Source organism: Tripterygium wilfordii, chromosome 16 (genome assembly GCF_013401445.1).
Source record: "Tripterygium wilfordii isolate XIE 37 chromosome 16, ASM1340144v1, whole genome shotgun sequence".
Taxonomy (NCBI): domain Eukaryota; kingdom Viridiplantae; phylum Streptophyta; class Magnoliopsida; order Celastrales; family Celastraceae; genus Tripterygium; species Tripterygium wilfordii.
This window is the reverse complement of record NC_052247.1, coordinates 9,657,695-9,671,178: the sequence shown is the minus strand read 5'-3', so window position 1 is coordinate 9,671,178 and position 13,484 is coordinate 9,657,695. Positions and strand designations below refer to the sequence as shown.

The window sequence follows — 13,484 nt, the reverse complement described above, 5'->3', positions numbered from 1 at the left end:
TGTCCGAAATCCGAATTCAAATACAAATTTTTTATCCGATTTAAAACCGAGTTCGAATCTAAAAACAAAAATCTTATCTGTTTTAATTTAAACCAATCCCGATTTGTTGAATTAATAATTCATGATTACGATGCATCCATATGCTTATATCAAGATCACACGCCTCCCTCCCTCTCTTCTTTTTACAAACTTCCAACTTACCATAAAATATTCAATATCGCGATATTTCGCGATACTTCGCGATACATACCCTTCCTTCCCTCTGATGAGCATTGAGCAACACCTGCAGAAGCTTCACAAATTCAAAACTCTGGTTATTAGGTTTACTCAATTACCCTTCTGTTACCGTCGTAATTACCATTGCCTTCAATACCTCAAGCACAGAAATGTAAGTGCCGTGTTCTTATTTATATCGATTCGACTTTCTCTCTCTTCCTGAATCTCTCTCAGTTTCAGAGCTCAGGTCCTCCTCCACAGACAAAATCCTCTTCTCTCTGTGCACTACATTCAATCTCTACGTATTGATATATATATGTGTGTGTGTGTGTGTGTGTGTTGTTTGTTTGTTGTGTATGTGCTGTACATGTTCATGAATGTGACTGTGTTTTGTTCGGTGCAGAAATACAACGGTATTCGACGATGGAAAGTTTATGAGTGATAATTGAAAGAGTTGTTTCTGTAATCAGAGATTGAAAATGCGAGTTAAGGAATTGCACCCGCTGTGCTGCATCTCACTGGATAATACCGTCAGTGGAGACCAATCGCCGAGCATTTCCTTGACGAGGGCGAGGATTCTGCCGGCAGGTTCTTTGGTGGATTCGGGAGGATCTGACGGCAATGCGGTTCGGCCTTCGCCCGGATCTGACGCCACCTTCGCTGGTGTCCTCTATAAGTGGACCAATTACGGTATGGGATGGAGATCCAGGTGGTTCGTACTGCGGAAAGGTGTACTTTCTTATTCGAAGATTCGCCGGCCGGAGAACCTGAATCTGCTAGCTCGGACGGATGACATAAGGTTGATCGGAGAAATCTCGACGAATCGCCTCGCGAGAATTGACGGCAATGGCTGTCGACGGAAGCCGCGGAAGAGGGTTGGCATTGTTCATTTGAAGGTATTATGATGCTCTGAATTTGATTGATTCGTATTCAGCGAAAGAAATTTACCAAGTGTACGATCTATTTTGGCGCTATTGCTGAAAAGGTTTCTGTGAATGGAAAAAATTTGATTCAAAAAAACTTAATCGAAGTTTTTACCAATTCTGTCATTTTTTGGGGGGGACTGAAAAGGACTTTGATATCTGAAAAGGTCTTCCCTATCTGAGCAAATTTAGTCCCCTTTTTCTTCCTCGAACCACACAGGTTTCTGGCATTGCCTTCCATGATTACTCGTGATCTGCTAAAAACCAAAAAGGTGCTGTTTCTCTCTCATCGTTCTTTCTGCAATTTCAATTTCCTGTTTCACTTTATACTCAGGTATTCAGTCCTACTGATTGTTAGTGTAGGTTGGGTCACATCAGCAGGTGGTTTTGAGGGATATGGGTAGCCTGTAGGCCTAGAAGGTATTGAGGCTCTGGTCGTGTCCTACTCATCGTGGGATCACAATTGGGATTGGGTGAATGGATTTCTAGCTCTGAAACGATCTTTACATCATTGGTTCTTCATTTCTTTTCTTCTCAAAATTCGCATCCTCCAATCAAAACTCACTCGTCAGACCCCTTTCCGTTTGCTTTACTGGGAAGGGTTTATTGTTTGGTTTAGCTGTCATTTTTTTCCTCTCTTTACGGTGAAGTATATTATCTTTTAAATAATCATTTTGAATTTTAGCTGTTAAGTGAGAAGCCGAGAAGTTTTTTCAGGAAAAAGGAAAATTGTCATAGTGCGGTGATCGAACGGTGGGGATGGAGTCCCGCTTCTGAATATGTCCAAGTGGGTTTTTCTTTGTTGTTTGGATATTGACTTGCTGCGGTGGATAGGGATTGGCTTAGACTGGGTAATTTTTTGTTTTTAAAATACTGTGGGTTTCATTTTCATTCAGAAGATTTTATCAAAAAGGGAAAACATTTGAGCATAGCATCTCTTGAATATTTATGCATATTTTTTAATTATTTATTTGCTTCTGGATCTGGATTGTCTTGTTCCTGCTCACCCTGCTCTCTGTAGACGGAAGTAATTTGGAGGTTATTGTTGTGTTAGTAACCGTTGATATTTACTCTGGTTTGGTTTCGACTCCTGGAATTTCACGTGTTCGTTGCCAGGTAATTTTGGTGTCATTAGGAGCTTACAGTTTTTGGCTTGGTTTAAGTAAGCGTTTGTTTCTCGAAGTTGCAAAAGGGTATGGTCGCATGGATTATTTTGCGACCAAAATTGGAAAATAGTTAAACCTTTGTTGATATGCACTGTCTGCCATTTAACGAGTGAATGTGGTACGCTTCTACTGGTCCATATCAGCTCTATATCTGCTTATATTGGCTTCTCTTAAGGAATTCAGTAATGTTTACATCAGGAGATTTACTTTGATGTTTGTTTCCCTAGTTTGCTATCTATGGCTAGTGTTCAAATTGAACAATGTTGAACCATATGATAGACTATTATAGGTATTGCATTATTGATACGGTTGTCATCATTCTTGTAGATAGCTTCATTTCGTGAGAGCAAATCAGACGATCGGCGATTCTACATATTCACAGCTACTAAGACCCTTCATCTAAGGACTGATTCAAGAAGAGATCGGGAAGCTTGGATACAAGCTCTTGCTTCCACTAGGAGCCTCATTCCGTTGAGGTCATTGAATAATCTCTCCCTTGTGTCAACGGATTTATCTATATCTACAGAAAAACTTAAAAAGCGCTTACTTGAAGATGGAATCAATGAGAACCTTGTGAAGGATTGTGAGCAGATCATGCTGTCTGAGTTCTCTGAATTACAAGGGCAGCTTAGTATTCTCTGTGAAGAACGGTCCAATTTGGTAGATACAATCAGGCAACTAGAGGTAACTTAAATGATCAGCATGCTTTGTCAATGCAATTTATTTTCATCTAGAGCTATTGATTAGATAGAGTCTTATTGCTTTGACATTTCACTTCAAAAGCTTGAAACAACCCTTTATGTTCTCAAAGTATGGATTGGTGTAGTGGGTGGCCATTATATTTGATTATTTTCATAACTGTGCGGTTGAATATATATGGAGCTCAACCTAGTAAAACCTTATATCTCTACTTACCATACCATTTAGTATTTTCCTTGTTGTTTTGTTATTAATCTTTGTTTACTCATATCAAGTCTATTCTTTGATGTTCTATCAATATGAACTTTCTAGTTTTCATGTAATTTTTTTCCACATATAGCAGCAATGTCACTTGCTGCCTGAATGTCTTAACTTTATTTCTCTTCCTGCATGCTCAAATTATTATAAGCATTCTACTGTTTTTACTTTTTAGTGGGCCAAGTGGTATTAAATTCATTAATCATTATACATCTTACAATGAAAAGCCCATGGAAGGAATATCCATGTTTTATAAACATAAGAACCACTTCACTGATCAGAAGCACACAACTCTGATATGTTTTACGAGCTCTGATGGTAATCGGCCTTATCATGTTTGCCAGATATGTATGAATAATATTTCTATTATGCTTTGCTAGTGCTTCTTGTCATTTCCTTTTTCAGAATGTTGTTTTTGAAATTTCAGAAGTTTAACGGCATTCTTATACAAATGCATCAATTTTTGTTCACATTTAAGTTTTACTATCTTTTTTCGGAATAGCTTGATACAGTCAAGCTCCTTATTGTATGGCATCTTGAAAATCGAATTGGGAGGTTCATGGTTTGACAGTTTGGCTTCGCTTCTCTGACCAATAACTTGATTTCTTTAAGTTGGAGTTCCGATTTTACTGGCATCTCCTATAGTGCGCCGTCCTTAACAAACCTCTTTGTCGTTATTTCAATCTCCTTGAATGGGGTAAAATATGAATCCACTTAAAGGAGATCATAAGTGTAAGCTTTTACCATGGTGATCTGATTCAGTCACAAGTAGACTCTCTTACAAGCCTTCTAGGCCTTTGATTTTTCTGCTGTTAAATCCTGCTATGTAAATGTGCTTCCAAGCTTTTACCCTGATAAATATCGTTTTTTTTCTTACTGTTGCCAAATTTGGTTGCATCTGGTTTTGACTTTTTGCATAAGCAGGCAACAAATATTGAAGTGGAAACCTCTGGGATTCAAGATTGCGAATATCAATTGACAAAGCATGAATTTTCTGCTCTAGGGCATGGAAAGTATAGTGGTACGTACAAGCATACATGTAACTTTGGCACTATTTTGAATAAATGATATTTTTCTTTCATAATTAATAATATTTAATTCCTTACAACACGACTCTGAGTATATACAGCTTTCTTGGTCTGTCTATCATTACACTTTTGAATGCACGCGACACATGGATATGCTATCCATGACAACATAAGGGAGGCCTTTGGTTGTCCGGTTTAGAATTGGATGCTTCTTGTTTAGAAAAAAATTCTCTTTCTGACTTTCTATTTTCATATAGCTAAACTTGGAATTTAACTCTACTGCTTTACATAGGTTTTTAGTTCTGCTCGAGAAAAAAGTTATAAATTCGGTACTAGTGATTTTTTTCTCTCTGTGTAGATACATAGCATTTATTCTGTGGCTTCTTCACAGTGTTCTCATTCTTCCAATTTTTTTTGTTTTTATCTTAGTATGTAGCACAACTGAATCATCTGATGAAATTGAGAAACAAGAGCTTGAGGCATCAGTTAAAGATGAAGTTTCCTTCTATGACACAAAAGAACATTTTACTGAACCCACTAGTAGTCCTAGCTCCTTTACAGGATTTGACGAAGCTGAATGCCGTTTTGGTAATGTGGAGAAGATGCATTCAGTGAAGGAAGTAAGTAATTATGATTGTTTGCACATGGAAAGGCGGAAAAGGCTTCCTGACCCCGCTGAGAAAGAGAAAGGAGTCAGTCTTTGGTCTTTGATAAAAGACAACGTGGGAAAGGATCTGACACGAGTTTGTCTTCCTGTTTACTTTAATGAACCAATATCTTCCCTTCAAAAATGCTTCGAGGACATGGAGTACTCATATCTTTTGGATCGAGCATATGAGTTTGGAAAAGCAGTATGTTTGATGCACACAGGCTCTTTACCTTTTCTGTGCTGCATTTGTGTATTTGTGTCATGAACCTGCAATTTCTGTGGTTAGGACATAATGCACATCTATGAGGTCCACGTGGTTGAAACATTATTTTTTCTGCCTATTGTCCGTTGCCTTCTTTTGTTACTCTCTTGAAGTAGTAGGCCTGTTCAATTAGTTTTTTTGTGGTATTTTGAACTTGTGATTGGTTGAATGCATATGAGTGCTACTAAAATTACCTTTTTATGGGCATGTATCTGGTGGCTATTGATTGGAACCATTTTGTTTCACTTGGAAATATAGCGTTTTCTTGGATTGATAAAACATTTTTTAAAACAATTTATATTGATACATAACGGAGTATGAGAAAATCAAAGGTTGGCTTAATTTAAAATATCATTTTCTGTTTAATTTATGGGGAAAAAACAATCATATTTCTTATTTTTACTGACCAGTATTTTTGATAAAATGCACTGAATCATTGCTTCAATGTAAAGGAAGTGCAAGCCTGCTCATTTGTACTGTATAGCAATTTATGTGTTGAGCTTGCTGTTTCATAGATGGAGAAATATTTTGATACTCTTCTGAATTGTGTCTTGAACATACCTTTTGTCTATGGCCTGGGTAAAGCTAATGTCAGTTAGACAGCATGGCCTTTTGCATTGCTTGGTTGTTCTTGAGAGTGTTGAAGTTATTGCTGTAGCGCTTGGCATACAAATTGCTATAGTGTTTGCATCCAATCACTTAAATTTGGCTTTAATAAATTGGATGGCCATTATGGCTCTAAATTTTAATTTGTCTCAATAATTAGTCATAGATAGGGAAATATTTTGATACTCTTCTGAATTGTGTCTTGAACATACGTTTTGTCTATGGTCTGGGTAAAGCTAATGTCTGATAGACAGCATGGCCTTTTGTATTGCTTGGTTCTTAAGAGTGTTGAAGTTATTGCTGTAGCTCTTGGCATACAAATTGCTATAGCGTTTGCATCCAATCACTTAAATTTGGCTTTAATAAATTGGATGGCCATTATGGCTCTAAAGTTTAATTTGTCTCAATAATTAGTCATTTTCTTGGGAGTCTGTATTACAAAAGCAAGATAGTGCATCACGTATTTCTGCTTTAAGGATTTATAGGTTTGAGGATGATGAAGGCTGCCAATGTATGTCCATTAACCAATTTGTTTATAAAATGCAAAGTTGGTGCTGCTGCAATTATGACATAAATTTTAAGACATGTATTATTTTTGTACTCCTTGACATGTTGGTGCATAAAATGTTTCGTGAGCATCACATGACATTTGTTCCTAGATCAACTAATTTTCATTGCCTTGTGGCCTTTTTTTGTTGTACAGGGGGACAGTCTCATGCGAATACTAAACGTTGCTGCTTTCGCAGTTTCTGGGTATGCTTCCTCTGAAGGTCGGCATTGTAAACCCTTCAATCCTTTGCTTGGGGAAACTTATGAAGCAGACTATCCTGACAAAGGTGTTCGCTTCTTCTCTGAGAAGGTAAGCATTTAAGAAATAATCTTTCAGATTCATATAACAAATGGTGAAAAGAGACATGCTGAAACAGCGCTGAACTTTGAGTTGATTCAGTTTATAATTTAGCTGGGATGACACAAGTTTTTTATATTTCAGTCATGAAAAGCAATGCTTCCTGTACTATTTAAGAATTTGTTATAGATGGAGTTGAAAAGGATTGAGAAGAGAATGAATTGGATTCAAATTCATCAAGTAATCTTTATAGTTATGGAAAGGAAAAAGATTATCTCATGATCATCTTCCAGTAGGTTTTTTGCTCATCGACTCTTTGAACTATTTTTTTTATGAGAAAGAAAGGAAGTTAGGATAAGAGGTTTGAATTCTGAATAGAATTGCAGAGTAGTTTAAAGTTCCCTTTAGCGAGAAAGATAGAAGTTAGACTGAAGAATTATCAGAGAAGTATTGAAAATGTTGGAGTTGATCTTGGCATAATTGCCACAAATGAGATTGATCACAATTTTGTAAAGAAATAGCTAGCCCAGTTTCTTAAATGGAGATTTATCATGACATTGTTTTCTGATATCAGTTAATAAGAGTAAGGCAATTTAATCTCCTTGTTAGTTTCGATCAAGATCTTTCACAAAATGTGAATATCTGAGACACAAAGAAAGAATAATCAGTACTTTGGAAGTTGGAAAAAATACTATTTTCTTCTTTCCAAACTTAAGGAAAGGTTTGTAATGGGATCTTTTGTGAGATTTGGACTGGGCAAAGAGGGCATGGGTACGCGATGCAGAATAATAAGGCACAGATTCTCAGTGAATAAATGATGGTTACTTCCTGAAAATATGAATTGTATCAGCTACTATATTTTTTTCTGGTCCATGTATATTTCAATGATGTTTCAATCTGAAACAGGTCAGTCATCACCCAACGCTTATCGCTTGTCAATGTGAAGGTAAAGGGTGGAAGTTCTGGGGTGACAGCAATATCCGCACAAAATTTTGGGGCAGATCAATTCAGCTTGATCCAGTTGGAGTTTTGACGCTAGAGTTTGATGATGGTGAAATATTCCAGTGGAGCAAGGTCTGGTCTGCTGTTCTTTTATGCTCTTTGAGATATAATCTTATGCCTTCATACTTATTGTGTTACAAATGATTGAAAACTTCTTCTCTACCGCAGGTTACAACAAAAATCTTTAACCTTATTTTGGGAAAAATATATTGTGATCACCATGGGATGATGGACATACGCGGCAATGGCCAATATTCATGTAAACTCAAGTTTAAAGAGCCAACTATTCTTGATCGAAATCCTCATCAGGTTTGATGTCGAATTTCTATTAGCTTGATCAAATTGCATCTTTTGCAATTCACTTCCTTTGCACATGTTAGGGTACACCTGAATCTGATTAAACGTATTCTAACAGATACTATTTTATTATTCTAAAAATTTGTTCCACTTGCATCATCATAGGTTAATGGGTTCGTTGAAGATATAATGGGCAAAAAAGTTGCCTCATTGTTTGGAAAATGGAATGACAGCATGTATTATAATAAAGGTGATGAGACAGCCAAGCCAAAAGATTTCAATCCCTCTTATGGTGCCTCCTTGCTTTGGAAAAGTACTAAACCACCTCCTAATCTCACCCGATACAACTTAACATCATTTGCGATCACTTTAAATGAACTGACACCAGGACTGCAGGTAGAGATGATATACTGAATCAACATTTACATATGCAGTTTCTGTTCCATCTTTTGCATTTCTAATTGTTTTATCTGATCCTGGGTATTTGATAACGGATTAAGGAGAAGCTCCCACCCACAGATTCCAGGCTTAGACCAGACCAGCGGCATCTGGAGAACGGAGAATACGAGAAGGCAAATGCAGAGAAACAACGGTTGGAGATGAGGCAAAGGATTGTATGTTTCACCCCTTTATGTTCCTGTGTTTTTTTCTTCTTATTTTTTGGGTAGAAAAGTATTCAATCAATAAAAGAGAGAATACAGCCTAACGGACAATGGGAAGATATTGTCCAGGCTGATAAACTAATTACATAGCTGCCAATTTGGACAAAAAAAAAGGAAAAACTAAATTGTAGTTGGAAAATCCATAAAATAGAATGCAATCGTGAGAGAGTAAATATGATAAGCTGGTTGTGAGATTTGGTAATGATTTATTGAACTGAGAATTGATCACAAGAAAAGGATTTGCGGATAGCACAGGATGAGGACTGATTGTTACTGTGACATCTATGTCCAACCTCTTGACTGTTTAGAGTTGGGGCATATAACAAAAACTAGATGCAGACAACTTGTTTATCAACTGAAGCGTATTCTTCGAGATTTGATTGCATGCAATATATTTTTGAACACCTATTAATCACAATTTTTTGAAAATTTCAACTACTACAAGAGAAGTAGTTGCCTCTAGCAAGGGCCTGATTTTAAAATCATGCCCCATAGTTTGTGTATATATATATTTTTTCCTTATCTTCATCGTATGCTTCTCATCCATTATGCAGTCAAGGAAATTACAAGAAAATGGATGGAAGCCTAGATGGTTCCAGAGAGAAGGTGAGACAGGACCATTTCGCTATGTGGGGGGATATTGGGAATCCCGAGAGCAGGGGAATTGGGATGGATGTCCAGATATATTTGGTGAATTAAGTGAAGACCTTACAGAATCTGCTAAAGGCTCTTAGTTTTTCATTTAGGTAAGTTCTCCCTCTGAAACTACCTTGGCAACCTTAAATTCCGAGTATTCACACCATAATGCTGCTCCCATTACGATAATTTATGGCTTTCACATTACTAGAAGCAGCAAAATAATTTGTTATAGGTTTCCCATTGGATGTGCAATGTATTATAGTAGGTTAGGTCGCATGGATGCTATGGGGCGCATCCAGCATGTTCTGAGTACATCTGATATTTGCTGCCAGGTTACACAATGCAGCTTTCTGGTAATGCTGGGGACCTAGTTTATAAAGATAGTGTGAAACCTTCCCACTCCTTCCTGCTTTGAAAGTTGTACTTTACTCGGTAGTGTTGGCTACTGATTATATGTTTTGACAACCAAATACCACCATTTGTACCTGGTGTTTTGGTCCTTCTGGACCTGATTATCTCTTGCCATTTTAATGCAGTTGGTGGACTGGAAGAGCAAGACCTGCATCCAAGAGGCCTGTCCTTTGCATTGCCAAGATTCTAGCAGGATGATGATTACTTTGGCACGAGTGACGATCGAATCGTAAAATTTTTGGCCTCAGGTTATTGATGAATCATAGCTTTAGCGCAAATCTTGCTGTAATATTGTTTTTATTGGTCTCTTTCTCCCTTCTACCCCTGGCATTTATGCCTTGACAATATAATCATGGTATTTATTTGTTTTTTCTTGGTAAGAATAAATAGAAAAGAAAATTTATTGCTGCCTTCATCAAGACATGCCTGTTGGTGTGGTGTTCAGGTCTCTTTAATTTCAATTGGCTTGGGTGAAATGATGTGTGCCCGTTGGTCTGTGCTCTAATTGGAGTCTTGGAGATTTGGGTGTTTCATATATCTTTCTTCGCTCCTTTCTCTTTCTTCTCTCTCCTCACTTTCTTCTCTCTATTTTTTCCCTCTGCTGCAACATCCGCAAGCAAAAATGGAGCAGCGATTCGTTTTAAGTTTTGCGAGGTTCATTTAAGTTCATTTGTCAATAAAGAGATTTAAACTTGGTTTTGATTCACTCCTGATTGGAAATAGGTGAACTTTTAACAACCAAGGAAGCACAAAAAAATGCAGATTTTACGTTTGAGATATGGAAAAAGAGGAAGGAAGCACCAATGACTTATTATATTGACATTATAATTAATTATATTGACAGTGTAATAAGCTATTGCTGAGTTAAATAATCAAGCAATGCAATGTTTAATCACTAGTGACTTATTACATTGACAGTGTAATTATCCACTGATGATTTTAATAAGGCCTTTATAGAGGAAATTTGTTGTAGAATCTACTTTGCCATACTGAAATATGTGTGCACAAAAGAAGAACAAGCGATATACATCATTAGCAGCTCCCCCATGGTCAAATATGACACTTTCGTCATCCGATCGCCACTACCTTCAAAAGAACCCCCAGTTGACAAGGAGTGGAACCTAACCGATCTTAGCCTCCAACGACCGCTCAGTCAACCAGAATCACGTCATGAAGTTTTGGGTATCGTCGGAAAAACTAGCTCGATCCGACCGTTTTCGATGACGGTTCTTCACATCGTTGGTACCAAGCGACTCACCGAACAGAGGGCTACCATTTTCAGCCAAGCTCTGACCAAAATGATCGTCGGAGGAAGAAACCCTATTTTGATCCTGTGGGGGAGCATCTCGTGGAGAGGGAGAGAGATAGGAGAGAGAATTGAAATCCCAAGAGAGATAAGAGTGATTTTAGGGAATGCCATGTGGATTTGCCTAAGTGGAATGCCACCTAGTCATTGACCATTATAGATGGAAATATTATGGCTATGTAGAACTACCGTTATTCATACATCTGAAATACTGAGCAGGGAACATATAACCAAAACACAGGAAAGAATAAATCAATCAAACTAAACGCAATACATGAAAACCAACACAGATTAATATCAAATGGCGCAACAAAACAAGATTTATTCAACTGAGAGCATCCAGCCATCCGCGCATAGATGATTTTTCTTCATATTTCGCACTTGAAATCAACTGGAACCTTCTTGTTGCAGTCATTGAGCAGCAATTTAAATGAAACCGGGATGTCTAGTTTGGCTCCCAACACGCTGGCTTTAAGTGCAGTGCAGAGACAAACAGCAGCATCAAGATCAACCAGGTTGTCAATAAGCTTACAACAAGGGCTCGAGTCTCCGACCTTTACGTTCACCCAGTTGAGAACATTAGCACAAACCTTCAGGTCCAGAACACTTCTAGGGCATATGTGGGTGTTACTGCTAGAGCTGACCAATGTGAAGAATAGGAGATTGAATGAGAGAAGAAGTAGAGCAACTGATGCAAAAGCGTTGAAGCCATTTTTCCAAGACTAAATATAAATTATTTGTGAGATGAGAGGGAAGCTTTGTGATGGAAATGTATGTCGGAGTTAGATTGGGGTTTTATAGGTGAAGATTTGCCTTTAAAATTTATTTTAGAACGAGACCCATGCAGGAAATTATAAATTTTAGAACAGCGCACCATGTTTGAGTTGTCAAATTTTTAGACGTTAATAGTGTTCTCTCTAAACGTATCTCCCTTTCTCTAAAAAAAATCTGTCAACTCTCATCTCATCTTCACAACTGATTGGGGAGGAGGAGAGATCCAAATCTTCTCCTCCTTCCCTCCTCCTCCTCCATGGGTTTAATGTCTTTCGTTTAATTTATTTTTTTTAATGTTTTTATGTTGAATAAAGATTTTACAGGATTTTTCTTCTCTAGCTCTAGATCTCCCTCATCCGTAACGAATCTTTGATCATTGGCGTTTTTGGTGTGTTCTGACAACATATATTCAATTTTATGGTGATGAGATTTTCATATTTGAGGGATATGACCTCTCTTATTGAAGGAGAAGTCAAGATTCTTGCAGTAAATCCTAGTTATAATTTGTGTGTTGATTTTTCTATTGAGTCTTTGGACCCGACATAGACTGGTGGAGTATGGCATCATTAAGCGGTCGTCCGACGATGTTCAGTCCACTAATGCAAGAGAGTGTCAATATTAAAAATCTCACATTGGATTGACACAACCCAACCAAGGGGTTTATAAGCAATATCAACTCTCTCTCGCACAGTCAATGCATTTTCTGTACTTAAGTACCACAGGTGGCGGCCCATAAGAACAAAGTCGTGCAGGCTCAGGCCAAAGCATTCACTATTGATTTTTTTGTTTGTGTTGTGAATTTTCTAACTAAAAAATTAGATAAATTTAGGTTAAAAGGGTAAGAAATTGGAAATTTAACTTGTTTGTAATATGCCGATTGGGATGGGGGAGCTCCAATTTTTTGCTACAATCTCCCAAAACTATCTTAAATTATGAATTAATTTTTTTTTGTAGCTGGGTAGGCCCCAACCCAACGGCCACTTTGTGACCCCTGAGTTAGTTTTAAATATGAATTAACTTTTTTTTAGTAGCTGGGTAGGCCCCAGCCCAACAGCCACTTTGTGACCCCTGAGTTAGTTTTAAATTTGAGTTTGACTATCACAACTCACACTACGACGACAAACACTTAGACCGGGACGAAGCCCTTCCGGGTAAGAGCCGATGCCCCCCAAAAGTGGGCTATAAGGCCCGTAGAACCAGGGAGTCCCTAGAAAATATCTCAACTAGTTTTGAACTCTTAACCTCAAGCACCTTTAATCCTTAAGTCTGGAGAGACAACCAATTAGGCTATCGCCCAGTTGTTCTCCTAAATTGTAAACCCTAAAAACCAAACTCTAAATCTTAAACCCTAAACACTAGTTCCTAACTCTTAAACTCTAATATATCATTTTTAAACAAATCAAACCATGATTTAACATGGTTTTGGGAATAATTGTAGCTACAACTATAGCAAAAATGGGAGCCCCTCCCACTGCATGCATGCAGATCATGTGATCATAATGATATGTCAGACCGTATTGTGTATATCTTAATCCTCCCCTGTATTTTATAATTTCACAAGCGAGTCACAATAATTAAGATGACATTATTACCTACCAAATCCATTGAAAATGCATTACAGTCCATGTAAACTTCTGGGTTGGATCCATTCATGGGCTGGACCTGGGCTTGACAAATGTTTGTTCCCAAAGATTCAGCCTCAAATCCAAAAAGAAATGAAGTATGTAAACTCAGCCCAT

The 13,484-nt window shown here is 37.6% G+C and overlaps 2 protein-coding genes across 6 annotated transcripts; one reads left to right on the top strand and one right to left on the bottom strand.

The window, feature by feature from the left end:
• The first annotated feature begins 237 nt into the window (after positions 1–237).
• LOC119981468 (oxysterol-binding protein-related protein 2A-like) lies at positions 238–10,084 on the top strand. Of its 5 annotated transcripts, none has more exons than XM_038824595.1 (12): positions 238–388; positions 620–1,112; positions 2,633–2,989; positions 4,187–4,283; positions 4,720–5,141; positions 6,511–6,666; positions 7,561–7,728; positions 7,825–7,965; positions 8,119–8,349; positions 8,448–8,567; positions 9,170–9,361; positions 9,791–10,084. In XM_038824595.1, the coding sequence occupies exons 2-11, from the start codon at positions 696–698 to the stop codon at positions 9,347–9,349; spliced, it is 2,289 nt and encodes a 762-aa protein (XP_038680523.1). In that variant the 5' UTR covers positions 238–388; positions 620–695; the 3' UTR covers positions 9,350–9,361; positions 9,791–10,084. The 5 variants fall into 5 exon arrangements, with proteins under 5 accessions (XP_038680523.1, XP_038680522.1, XP_038680524.1 ...); XM_038824594.1 differs by having other exon boundaries at positions 344–463; XM_038824596.1 differs by lacking the exon at positions 238–388 and having other exon boundaries at positions 696–1,112; positions 8,454–8,567.
• Positions 10,085–11,339: 1,255 nt separating this feature from the next.
• On the bottom strand, positions 11,340–13,398 carry LOC119980773 (putative lipid-binding protein AIR1). Its single transcript, XM_038823568.1, has 4 exons — positions 13,338–13,398; positions 13,151–13,216; positions 12,067–12,140; positions 11,340–11,693 (listed from the first exon to the last, which is right to left on the bottom strand). Exons 1-4 carry the CDS (start codon positions 13,396–13,398, stop codon positions 11,340–11,342), a joined length of 555 nt encoding a protein of 184 aa, XP_038679496.1.
• Between the last annotated feature and the right edge of the window lie 86 nt (positions 13,399–13,484).

Bases quoted from the DNA above. Each gene is read 5' to 3' on its own strand.
- LOC119981468 (XM_038824595.1), top strand. From the start codon at position 696: ATGCGAGTTAAGGAATTGCACCCGCTGTGCTGCATCTCACTGGATAAT. The intron at 2,990-4,186 runs GTAACTTAAATG...TTGCATAAGCAG, and splicing joins ATACAATCAGGCAACTAGAG to GCAACAAATATTGAAGTGGA. The intron at 7,729-7,824 runs GTCTGGTCTGCT...TCTCTACCGCAG, and splicing joins AAATATTCCAGTGGAGCAAG to GTTACAACAAAAATCTTTAA.
- LOC119980773 (XM_038823568.1), bottom strand. From the start codon at position 13,398: ATGAATGGATCCAACCCAGAAGTTTACATGGACTGTAATGCATTTTCA. The intron at 12,141-13,150 runs GTTTGATTTGTT...ATATGTTGTCAG, and splicing joins CAAAACCATGTTAAATCATG to AACACACCAAAAACGCCAAT. The intron at 11,694-12,066 runs GTAAAATCTTTA...ATTTATATTTAG, and splicing joins AGCTAGAGAAGAAAAATCCT to TCTTGGAAAAATGGCTTCAA.